The 13,041-nt window shown below is 41.5% G+C and overlaps 1 protein-coding gene across 1 annotated transcript in view; it reads left to right on the top strand.

Annotated features, from left to right (window-relative positions):
- Positions 1 to 13,041, top strand: part of cubn (cubilin (intrinsic factor-cobalamin receptor)) — a 99,939-nt gene that overhangs the window by 48,170 nt on the left and 38,728 nt on the right. The window contains exons 27-36 of the mRNA XM_078281249.1: positions 1,955 to 2,136; positions 2,399 to 2,555; positions 5,542 to 5,658; positions 5,817 to 5,930; positions 6,227 to 6,355; positions 6,503 to 6,635; positions 7,839 to 8,044; positions 10,601 to 10,782; positions 11,852 to 12,044; positions 12,695 to 12,892. Of these exons, the coding sequence (XP_078137375.1) occupies positions 1,955 to 2,136; positions 2,399 to 2,555; positions 5,542 to 5,658; positions 5,817 to 5,930; positions 6,227 to 6,355; positions 6,503 to 6,635; positions 7,839 to 8,044; positions 10,601 to 10,782; positions 11,852 to 12,044; positions 12,695 to 12,892 (1,611 nt within the window). The remainder of the gene's footprint in view (positions 1 to 1,954; positions 2,137 to 2,398; positions 2,556 to 5,541; positions 5,659 to 5,816; positions 5,931 to 6,226; positions 6,356 to 6,502; positions 6,636 to 7,838; positions 8,045 to 10,600; positions 10,783 to 11,851; positions 12,045 to 12,694; positions 12,893 to 13,041) is intronic.

Here is a 13,041-nt window from a genome sequence, read left to right as displayed (position 1 = left end):
TAATTTTTCAATGTGAAGAGAATAGAAGCAATAGGCGTAGGGGATATGTCGTCCGTCAAACAAAACCTACACCCTTGAATAAATATATAGAGGTTATACACACTATCCTAAGGGTAATGGGTCTGTGATATCTATACACGCAATATCAGAGGCTGTGTATGGCTATCATCAGGGGGTAAGAGTGCTTAACATAGCTTGACATTTTATCTTTTATAATACATGAGGTTTGTTGGGAATTGTTGGCTCCCTCCGAAGAGCTTTCAGCCAGCCCCAAAGGGAAATCACTAGTGCCAAAATGATAAGCATTGAGAATGAAAATAGCAATTAAAATCCTCTCCAAATGGGTTTAAGAGCAATTTACTAAACAACCGTTGAACAAGCAGAAGTTAAATTTAAATACGAGCGCTAATCTCAGTTTTATGTCCAGAGTCAGGCTGTATACTGGACTCTCCCGGCGATTTATTTAAATATTAATATTATTTTTTTAACCAGTTTTGTTAATTGGGGCTTCATGCAGGCATAATATACATTTTTGTACAATCTTTTTTAGTACCAACTTCCTTCTTTGGTGGGGTGGTAGGAAAGATTATGAATTTGGAAACTTTGATAGTTTCAAATTAGTTTTTTCTAACTTACTGAAGCCTCATATTAGCTTCAGCCCCCATCACTTACATTGGAATCATGTTAAAAAGGGACCTCTTTCCAGCTAGTATGGACAAGAGGAAGAAAATTCAGTGACAAAAAAACTCTTGTAATATATAAATGGGCATTTTATGTATTGTTGTAAGATGAACAAAAAAAAAACATTTTTAGTTCTACTTTAAGCGTTTCAGTGGACATCATCCCTTCCAAATGCTTTCAATTGTGAAACATTTGCAGGAATGTGTCTGACTTGCATGGTTTCCCTATAGTACTTCAAATGTTGTTGTTGCCATCTTGTGGCTGGTGTACGTTACTACATAATGCAATTTGGCTGGGATATAAACACACGTACACCCACAGTTACTGAGACAGGATAATAACACTTAAGATGAGTGATCCGGAATGACAAAGGGGGTGAAATTAGCAAGATTATGTTGTTGAATAGAATAAATTAAAGTGAAATTTCAAACTCCCCAAAGATGCTTTACATAGCCCCACATACTGTATGCTTAGTTTACAGTGGGCATGGGCCGGTATGAGATTCTGATGGTATGATAACCTTCAGCAAAAATACATCACGGTTCCACGGTATTGCGGTATTGCAACAGCTTCAACATGTATTATTTTGAAATGTGTGGGTAAAAAACAACAACTTTTGGTTACACTTTACTTGAAGGTATCTACATAAGAGTGACATGACACTGTCATGAACGTGTCATAAACATTATAAACAAGTCATAAATGTTTATGACATAACGCTTCTTTTAGTAAGTGTCATTTGGTTTTTGTCATGAGAAGTTATGGTTAGGGTTAGGGTTTGGGTTCATGTGTCATGACTGTGTCATGTGTTCATGACAGTGTCATGTCACTCTTATGTAGATACCTTTAAGTAAAGTGTTACCCAACTTTCTTTCCGTTGAACACGATGTTTTTTATTTTTAAACACTGCACACTGGCAGGGAGACGGATTTCTAAACTGCACTTTCTGTCCTTGCCAACTCATAAAAACACAGCTCATTCCGTAGGAACGGTATGATGGAAAATGTTAACCGTTTAGAAACCGTGACTTTTTCAAGCCGCGGTATACCTTGAAACCGATAACCGGCCCATGCCTAGTTGACAGGCACCAGGAGTTTATCCACCCTTATTTTTTTTCACTCGGACTTGTATTTGGGGCCGAGTGATTTTGGGGCTGAGTATTCTTTTGGCCACTGACCATTATTTGAGAAAACATGGCAAATCAGAGACAAGTTGGACAGTTTTCCACCAGCAGGCTTAGTAAGCTGGAAATCAACTGTCCTTTCCCCTGCAGGCTGTGGCGGCCCAGTCACCGCTCCATCAGGGGAGATCCATTCTCCTTCGTATCCTAGCAGCTATCCCAACAACGTGGACTGTTCCTGGGTCATCAGCGTGGATCCCAACCACCGTGTCCTCTTCAACTTCTCCGACCTGGACATTGAACCTCACAGCAACTGCGCCTGGGACTATGTGGCTGTGAGTGACTGATTTACAAACTTTTGTAGTTTAAGAGTGTTGTGTCAAAGCAATTTTGTTTTACCGCTGACCTGTTAGAGCTCCCAGCCCCTATTTTATGTTTGTTTTTGCATGTGTGTGAATGACAGGCAGTGGTAAAGTGACTTTTTTTTTGTGTATTTGTTGTGCTGTTAACCATTTATGACCATTTATGCTGCAGTGCTTGTGTGTAGTATTTAAAGTCACATAGCTTTACTGAAACCATATGTCTGTCCCTGTGTAGATCCATGATGGTCCAAGCATCTCTTCTGCTCTGCTTGCCCATGTGTGTGGCACCACTCTTCCTCCCCCCATCACCTCCACACAGAACACCATCTACATCCGCTTTCGGTCCGACTCCAGTCAAAGCCACCGGGGCTTCAGTGCTCGCTTCTCTGAGGGTGGGCCTCCTTTAACCTCTATGTTTCTCACTAGAATGTGGATGAATCAATCAATCAATACTCACCTTAGAATTTCAAAATCTCAGAATTGCTCTGCTACTAACATCACAAGACATTTGTTTTGTCTCAGACGACTGTCATGACACCGTAAGGGCAAAGCAAAGTGCACAACTGATATCGGACAAGGTGTACAGATTAAAAGATTAATCCACTTTCCATAACTAAAGCAAATTATTGCAATTTTCAATTACAACACACAGGAAGTCAGTGTGGGGCAGATCACACCTATGATGCAATTCTGTCCCACACACTTTCAGTTTAAAGCTATAGTGCGTAGTGTCTGTCTCCCCCATGAGGAATTCTAAGTATTGACAACAAAACTGTCAGCCCCCCACCCCTCCTCCACACAGTTGCTAGTAGCCAAGTAGGACACAGAGGATTAAAAAAAAACATGATGGAGGTCATTATCTTCACTCGAGTTTCTGCGCAGGAAAGTCACCGGACAATCTTCTGAACATAGTCATACTGAGAAATACAGAGAGAGTTGTGTGGAGCTGATAGTCTTAATTAGCTTTGTAGCAACTCATTTGGCAATGGCTTGAATGTAACGGATGTTCATTAATATCAAAAAGTTATGCACTAAAGCTTTAAGTATTAAACAAAAGAAGAGGCATACACATTGCACAGGGATTTGGACAAGCTTAAAGGAATTCTAGTGATTTAAATCTCAATTTAGATAACAATCTGCTCACCACCATAGCATCATTTAGAGACTGGGGACATGAGCCCACTGCTAGACACAGCTGTACAACATTCCATTGCTTTATGCAAGACAAGCTCAAAGCGCCAGTGGATAGAACACAAAAAAAAGCTAGAATTTGAAGTAGAATGAAACCTCTACCTGCAGCTCTCTCGTCTCTGACGTACGGGCAATGCCTGAGCATAACAGCCAATAGGACCACTCTCTCTCTCTCTCTATCTGAAATGACGCTGTCACGGCTTGATTATCTAAAGCCTGAAAAAAGAGACGAGGAGGAGCAGAAGTCGAGTTTTCTCTCAGACCTTGAAGTACAATATTCTGAAAGATTATTTTCAAATTATTGCCCAACGACGCCAAAAATAAAGTTCTTACCACAGCTTTAAACTAGGGCTGTCAAAATAGCGCGTTCATTTCGATTAATTAATCTGAGAAAAAATAACGCGTTAAAAAAAATAACGCAGATTAATCCATTCCATATTGAACTTTGACCCAGAGCCGTTCTAGCCACCATTCAACTGTAAAATGAAGGAGGGAGACGAGAATGCGCTGCCTGGATCATTGATTGGAACATTTACTTATAAAAATCTTCTTCCTGAATAGGGTTGGGTACCGAAATCTGGTGCTAATACGGCACAGGTGCCTTCATGACCTGTATCTACCAGACCGAATAGCAATGTGGATTTCGGCGCCTCATTTCGGTGCCACTGATATGTCTGCGCTTCTCTCGGATGCTCTGAAACAGACGTTACAGACAACAGAAACATCGCTGCACGTGATGCTAGTTAACACTACACTCAACAGCAGCTAACTTTAGCCTACCGCTAGCTAGTAGTTGCATTAAACACGGTTACAATGCTAACAGCTAACGCTAAACGGTGTAAAGTGTGACTGTAGTTTACTGTCAAGGATTCAACACCGGGATGTGCAGCTGCCGTTGTCGGAAAAACACAGACCGTGCGTTCAATGAAACTGGTAATCTACAGTCTTGTGGTGCTTTCAAAGTTGTTGTTAAATGCCCTTTTCCGATCTTGTGGTTGTTTTTCTCATTCAACAGCAATTTACTAGTGAAATAATAATTTAGATTAATTAATCACAGAGTATGTAATTAATTAGATCAATTGTTTTAATCGATTGACAGCCCTACTTTAAACCAGTTTCATTAAGACCTCCTACATTAAATCTAATGCTGTAAGACTTGTTGCACTAGCAAAGTCATCTATGTAGGTCAACTTGGGTCGGACACCGAAACCTTGTGCTAATATGGCAACAGTGCCTAAACAACCGGTATCTACCAGACAGAATAGCAACGGGGATTTCGGTGCGTACAACAGTCTGCAGCTAAAGACACAAACTAGCTGCACTATGGACCCTGCCGTTGTCGGAGAAACAACACAGAGGAGACTTAACGGTGCATTCACTTACAACTCGTAAGCCTTTTGGTGCATTCAAAGTTATTGTAAAGTACCCTTCTGCCATCTAGTGGTTCTTCTTTTTGTCAATTAACAGCAGTTGACTGGTAAAATAAGTTATTGTTATTACAATTTAAATACATTATTTAATTTTGACCATATGGACTTAGCGATAAACAACCCGTTCTCCGACTGGTGTTTTGTGCTCTTCTTTTCTTTTTTACCCGGTTTCAAAAGTATCGTTTTAGCACCAATATCGGAAAAAAACGATACCTAATAGGAATCGACTGATACTGGTTTTTCAAGGCCGATACCGATTATTAGTAGTTAATGAAATCGATATTTTGAACCAATGTGCATATACAGTAAAAATTAAAATATTTAAGTCAAAATTAAGATTTTGGAATGTTACATACTCCAACGCAAAACTTTGTTTCAATGCTGTAAGCAATTATTTATTAAATGAGAAACTTTCACCATAATCCCCAGTAACAGAGAGTCAGATAGTGTTGTGGGGGGGACATTAACTCAGACTCAGTGGTGAGTGAAACTGAAGCAGAGGGACAGACACAGAGCTGTCGCTGAGCCAAAGCATAACACTTTTTAATTTATTAACTTTATCGGTTATCAGGCAAATAAAACGCCAATACATATACATATGTATACATAATCTGCAAACTGCCCAAAATCGGCCAGGGCCGATGATTGGTCTATTCCTAATACCCAACCCTAAAGTCAACCGGCTCGACCTGCATGTCGTGATGGCCGAGGGCTGGAAGACACTCACTATGTCATTTTGTTTGTTTGTTTCCAACAGCTTGTGGTGCAACCATCACGACCACTGATATTGGTGGGGCCATTGCATCGCCACGGTACCCAGGACAATACCCACCCAATCTGAACTGTAGTTGGATCATCAGAGCACAGGAACCATGTAAGTTGCATTCGCCCTTAGACTAGAAAATGGTCCTGTTGTATTTCATTCAACCTTTATTTATCCTGGAGAGATCACTGACAATGTCATCGGGTATACATGGTCTTATATACAAAAAGCTTCCTTCTTTTAACCTTTGACCTTCTTTCTGTGGCCAGTTAACCATGTGACCCTGTCATTCACTGACTTTGAGTTAGAGAGGATTAACTCCAACTGCTCCCATGATGCAGTGGAGATCCTGGATGGAGACAACTACCAGGCGCCGTCTATAGGTAGTTATACTATGTTTGTGTGTGTGTGTGTGTGTGTGTGTGTGTGTGTGCGTGCGTGCGTGCATGCATTCCTTTTATTGTCATTGCATATACAATGAGATTCAGGTGCACTACCTGAGACGATGCTCAAAAATATCCTTTAAACATACATCAAATTAATTAAACTATGAGTTAACAATGACACAGTATGTGATGACATTACTGAGCTGAGATGGTTGAATGTAATAAGTTGACTGCTTCTTAGAAAAACGTGTAGCCTTCATTTCAAATTCACATGTGATGTCCAATGTTGTCAGGGCGCTACTGTGGCTATGAAATACCTTACCCAGTGACATCCTTCAGTAACTCCATGGTGGTCAACTTCGTCACCGACGTGTCCGTCTCCAAAAAAGGGTTCCGGGCCATGTACTCAGCATCCACCTCCAGTAAGACACAACAGTACTGCTCACCGGTCTAGCTAAACACACTATAGTAATAGTACCTGGTCACTGCCAATTGAGAGTCCAAACGATCTCATGCATACGCACTGACACTGACAGGAACAACTTATTCTTATCCCCTCTTCTGCTAAGGTTGTGGAGGAGATCTGTGGATGGAGAGCGGTGCGTTCAACAGCCCGAACTATCCGGATGCTTATCCGCCGAACGTGGAGTGTGTGTGGACCATCAGAAGCTCGCCAGGGAACCGTCTCCAGCTCTCATTCATGTAAGGTTGCGTCCGAAATTCACACTAACATGCTTTTTAGTCGGCTTAAACAGTGTGTGACATTTAGGGGTGACCCAGAATAGTGGAATATTTGATGCTTCGATGGAAAGAGCCTGATTCGACGGCTGGTCTCACAGTCGAATCTTCACAGCACCGTAAAGTCCAGTTCAGACCAAAGATTCAAGAGCGAGACAAGTGTATACTTGCAGCTACTTGCATGCACCGGTTCTGCAGCGTTCTGAAAGCTGCCACTTCACACCAATGAGACGAGACGGTATAACATCTAGAGCCCGACCGATATATTGGCGGGCCGATATTAGGCATTTTCCAAACTATCGTTCGTTAAATATGAATGTAAATAACGCTAGTGATAGTGAGATGCTTGCTGCAGTTACACTTCTAGTGATGAAACGGCGAAAACAACGTTTTGTTTCTCTGACTCACTGCCTTGTTTTAACGACGCTCGCTATGTTCAGTCACTCTCTAGGTTGCTCAACCACATACAGTGCTTGCGTGTGCTTGTTGAGCCTCCGGGCCGGTTTAGACTGCTACAACTTTTCCCTGCAATGTTCTAAATCGGTTTGGTATCGTCGCGAATCTTTAAAGCTTTCAATAAATCTTTTTTGAAAGTGAGTAGATAAATCCAACCGCCCCGTGACTGATTTAAGGTTCACTTTCCATGATCCGTGACCGACGGTAGCCTAGTGAGATTTTTGTATGTCTAAGTATGAAACCAATTGTACTTACTTAATTGCATACTATTTCCAGTGAAGTATTACAGTATGCAAACACTGCACACTACACCTGCATAAGTATCCCACAATGCAATGCGGTAGTAACGTCAACGTTCGAAACAGGCAAACGGGCAGTATCCGAAGCAGCTCTGTAACTTCAAAAACGCTTTAATTCACATTTCTAAATATTTCAAATCTGTGGTTTTGTCACCTGCAACTGTTGGTCTAGTTGCTTTCCTTTTTCAGTATTTTTCAATTTGTGATGTTGAACATAACAGTGCAGTGCGTCCTTAAAGATACACGCTACTGTTTATTTACACAAAAGTATGAATGATAGTTAACATATTGAGTAGGTAGTGCATAGGATGCGGTGGAGGTGGTTAGGAGGATTTATCTGTGGCTGATGTTTGGTATTCAGAGAATACCCCATTTTTCCATATCAGTAACCGTCTGCTTGTGTTTTGTTCAGTGTCTTTCACCTACAGGGAGACTCTGGCTGTCAAAACGACTACCTGGAAATCAGAGAAGGCAACTCCACTGGCCATCTGGTTGGTCGCTTCTGTGGAATGTCGCTCCCCTCCAACTACACCTCTGTGATTGGTCACATCCTGTGGGTTAAGTTCGTCTCAGACTCATCCATCAGCGGAGAGGGATTCAGAGCCACCTTCTCACACTGTGAGTGTCTGCGTAGTAGAAAAGACTAAAGTGTGACACCATCTCACATCTAACGTTAAAGACATAATATGTATAATGTCATAACATGTAAAGACTTGGGATCTTGCAGGGTCACACATTGCAAGACTACAACTAGATTTGTTTTGAAAAATTTAACCAAGCTAGCTAGCTGCCGCTAGCGTTAGCTGGTAACTAAAGGGAAAGTTTGCAGATGTTCTGTTCTGCCGTACATGCAGATGAATGTCTCCAGTACCCGGAGGTCTGTGTTTATCTGCTGGTTAAACTAAGGTGACCAGATTTCTGAGACAAAATCCGGGGACATTTTCAGCTCAGAAGCGTAAATACCTCCCAAACAGGTAATGTTTTTATCTTTGTAAACTTAAAACGGGGACACTGCCCCAGGGGCATCACTAGATCTAGAGCTGCACTGGGGCACAAGCCCCCCCTAGGGGGGTCCATGGGCATGCTCCCCTGTAAGGAAATTTTGTCTATTTTAACGTTTAAATGCATCAATCTGGTGCACTTTTAAAAGAAATTCAGAGGTATATATATTCATATATATTAATATATATATTCATATTTGTAAGTGGGATATATATAAGTAAGTGGGATTGTCTGGAATCTGGCAATATAATAACAATTATGGTGGGATACACTGGCTAAGCAATTTATAAAAATGTCTGTGCTGACATAAATAGTTTACATGAGAATACATTATAATTTTGGCCCAAAGTTGGAGATCATGTAGAAATTTTGTTGCAATTTCAAAACCAGATTACCCGGGAACTGCTTTTTGTACCGATGCATGTGTTGAGTGAAGAGTTTGTGAGATATTTCACAGAGAGTAATGGGTGTGCAGAGATGTATGCAGATGGATGCAAATATGATAACATTTCATGTAAGTTCAATGTCAATTTTCTCGTAAACCATTTGTCACAGCAACTGGCGCTAATATCATTGGAAAGCTTACATTCTGGTTGAGGTGGTTGTGCCATCTGTCACAACTGCATCTGTCTATCTGTCAGAGGGAGAGCAGGAGTGCGGTTGTGAAGAAGTTGGTAATTTCGTGGCGCAGATTAACACTTTTGCATGCGCTATATCCGTGTCACCTAGATCCTAGAATCGCCCCTGCTGCTACGTCATACTTGTACTCCACTACACCTCAGAGGGAAATGTTGTAATGTTTACTGCACTACATTTATCTGATAGCTTTTGCTTTATTTCTTCACGCTGGGCTTGTTTCTGCAACAGCTCATTGAGTATCGGATACAATTAAAACTATTGAGGAAATATTTTCCTTTGACATTGGTCCAGTATTAAACGAGATCGCTGCAGTCGGCAATGGCGAAACAAGCTACAATGTAAGTTAATAGGACAATTGTCCAACTTGTAATACGTTCATAAAAGTTTTGCCACTGACAGGCTCAGGTTAATATTTGAAGTGTCTGACAACCTTATGGAAAGGATTTCTAAGGAGGTCGACCTTTCTGTTAAAGAGTAAGATCATTTTTTTAAACAAAAAAGTCCGTGAAATTGCGTTCGCTAAACCCATCAGACTCCATGTAAATAAACAGTAATTTTAGCATTGTAAAATATGGGCATTCTAGAACATCTCTGAGCTCTGAGCAGCGCTTGCTCTGGCTGTCTTGAGCCTGCACCTGTAGGGTGCACGTTTGATCAATGTTTTCTTTCTTTCATTCCAGTTTCGTGTCTGTCAGTCACAGTGAAAACCGGGGACATTTCCTGGGACAGCTCCAGTCGGGGACAGGTCACCAAAACCGGGGACATCTGGTCACCCTAGGTTTAACTCCCGTTGGATGACTCCCTTCAGAAGGGTTGAAAATCGGCAACTTTCCCTCTTTAGCGTTTAGCTTAGCACGGTGCCATAGCAACCGCAAACACCACTGGCTCTAGCCGTTTGCTGCTTCCTGTTTGGTGCTGGAGGGAGCGCACCCATTGGTTGTTGACAATGTTCACGTGATTTAACTTCACTACCAAGACTTTAAACTTAAGATAATATCAAACATATTTGATTTTGTCTGAACGTCCAGATGGTAAAAAGACTGACTGGGACTGAGTTTTATGACCTTAGACCAAACGATGGAGATGACGGGAGCGCCCCAACTCTAGCGAGACTCTCAGGATTTCATTCAGATATTGGGAATTTGTCTGAGACAGTGGAATTGCTCGAAAAGTTGTTTCGTGGAAGGTCGGCACTAGTTTCATGGCAATAATGTACTGAATCTTGAATCTTGAAATGTTAATAAGGGTCATAATACTCGTATACTTGTACACATGACCTATGTGGCCGTTTTTCCGGGGAGGACAGTCTCGTGTTCTATTGCATCTTCTTAACTCACGCACTAGCCCCTTCTCATTGGTATTAGTCCTAGAAATATATTTCCGATGTAATTGTTTCAATGTACGTAAGTTGTGTTGTGTACAGGTCTGTTTATTCATCTTATGAGTTATGTTTAGTCTGACCAATTGAAAAAAGAAAAGAAAACAGAGAAAGAGAATGAGAAATCTAACTTTGACTTCCTCTCTGTTTCTCAGTGTATGGTAATGATGTGGTGGGGCACTTTGGTCAGATAGCATCCCCACTGTATCCCAGAACGTACCCCAACAATGCCCACTACCGCTGGACCATAACTGTGGAGGGGGACAGCTACATCCAGATCCGCTTTTTGGACATGGACATAGAGGACCTGCAAAACTGCTACTACGACCAACTCAAAGTAAGATTGCACGTGCTATGAAATCACATTTGTATCCTTGATTAAACTTGTAACCATTACAGTCAGAATGTTTGCAATGTATTGTTTCAAATGGAACTTCATTGCAACAATAACAGATTTAAAATAGATGCATCACATAACAGATTGCACATTAAAGGGTAACTACTGTTTTTTTAACCCCTATTTTCCTATGTTTTTGTGTCTAAGTGACTGATAGGAAAAACAATCTTTGCCATTGGTCCAGTATTACGCGTGAACACTGTGACCGGCAGTCACAGACCGGGCAGCAATGTAACCCTATGGGGCAAATGTACAGCGTCAATTTGGTCCACTAAAAGTCCTGTTTTAAGGATCCCTACAGAGATCTGCCTTTTTAAAACCTCTTTGAGACCTTTCTGTTTAACCAGAAACAGCTCTGAGGTTGCTACCCACCAGACTTCATTTAAAAAAGCAATACTTTTTAAAAGCATTTATAGAACCAACATATTTTCACATGTAAATCAGTAAACTATGTGTTTATTTCAACCAAAACTAGAGTTGTGATGGTGGGAAAAGTGGAAAGACGACCCAAAACAGCTTTTCATAGTTTTATTTTGATTCTGTTGACTCTGAATGAAGTGTATTTTAAGATGCTAAAATTACTGTTTATTTATTTACATGGAGTCTTGTGGCTTTAGTGACTCAATTTCGCAGATGTTTTTATGTTTAAAAAAAGGATCTTACTCTTTAACAGAAAGGTCGACCTCCTTAGAAATCCTTTCCATAATGTTGTCAGACACTTAGAATATTAATCTCAGCCTGTCAGCGGCAAAACGAGCACTTATGTGAAGGTAAATACAAGCTGGACAAACCCATCAGTCACTTAGACACAAAAACATAGGAAAATAGGGTCCAGGTTGAAAAAAACAGTAGTTACCCTTTAACTGTGCCTTCTACAAACTTAGATGTGTGATGGCTTTTTAAACTCAGTGTGACAGTCACTAGTGTACAGGGTGTAGAAGAGAGGAGAGTGAACACTGCTATGACACTCCCTCATCCATTCGACCCTCGATCCTTTTTTCCCCTCCAGATATTTGACGGCCCCAGTGTTCATTACTTCCCCATCGGAACATTCTGTGGTCTGGCCCTGCCCCCACCCATTAGAAGTTCTGCAAGCACGGTGACCCTGCAGTTCCAGACAGATTCAGTGGTGGGGGGGCGAGGTTTCCTCGTGGAATGGACTGCTGTCCAGGACTCTGGACCACCACCCACTATCCCACCAGGTCAGACAGCGAGCTCTTTCACATAAAGCACACAGCGAGTAAGACATGCATTCTGCTTCTGCACTCTCAAAAAAAGACCCAATAATTCAAAATGTGGGACACATTGGCATCTTGATGCCTTTAATCCTAAACAGCTCACTAAGCTTTTCCTTTAATTTGTCCATGGTTTCTGTGTTTTTTTCTGACGTTTGCTAAGTGGTTTGTGTACTTAATTTGATTATGTGTATGAAAACGTTGTTTTGCTGAGTGAATAAAATAAAGTGAAAAGTAAAATTACATTTATGAACTGAAGGGTAAATAATTATATCATAACCAGTCCACTGTGCACCAAAGGTATGTCTGTATGAATAATTATCCATTATCATCTGGATGGATATCTGCATGGTCACACATTTTCAGAATAGTATGTGCACCATCTGAAGGAAGCCTGTGTGTGTGTGTGTGTGTGTGTGTGTGTGTGTGTGTGTGTGTGTGCGTGCTTCTGTGTGTGTGTGTCTGTGTGTGCGTGCATGTGTGTGACTGTCTGTGTGTAAGTGCGTGTGTGCTTGACTGTGGATGTGTGTGTGTGTGTTTGGCTGTGTGTGCGTGCGTGTGTGTGTGTGTGTGTGTGTGTGTGTGCGTGTGTGTGTGTGTGTGTGTGTGTCTCTCAGGTGCATGTGGTGGATTGCTAATGACCGGGGAGACTCCTGGCTTCCTTTTTTCTCCTGGCTGGCCTGAGAGCTACCCTCCTAACCAGGAGTGTACCTGGCTGATACGTTCTCCAGGCTCCATTGTAGAGTTGAACCTCTTGTCTCTGGACATAGAGGACTACCCCGGCTGCTACTTTGACAGCCTTGTCATCAGAGACGGTAAGCCATGACACCCTACAAGATAAGACAGTGATGAAAAAAATAACAAGACCTCTCGCGCTGTTGGAATTTACAGAGCAACTTTAAAATCAGCCTGTGAAGACAGTTCTAGTCTAATTCTTTTGTGGCTCTGGAGGAGCTTTTTAAGG

The sequence above is a fragment of the Sander vitreus genome, chromosome 22 (assembly GCF_031162955.1).
Source record: "Sander vitreus isolate 19-12246 chromosome 22, sanVit1, whole genome shotgun sequence".
Classification (NCBI taxonomy): Eukaryota; Metazoa; Chordata; class Actinopteri; order Perciformes; family Percidae; genus Sander; species Sander vitreus.
This window is presented reverse-complemented; position numbering and strand designations above follow the sequence as displayed.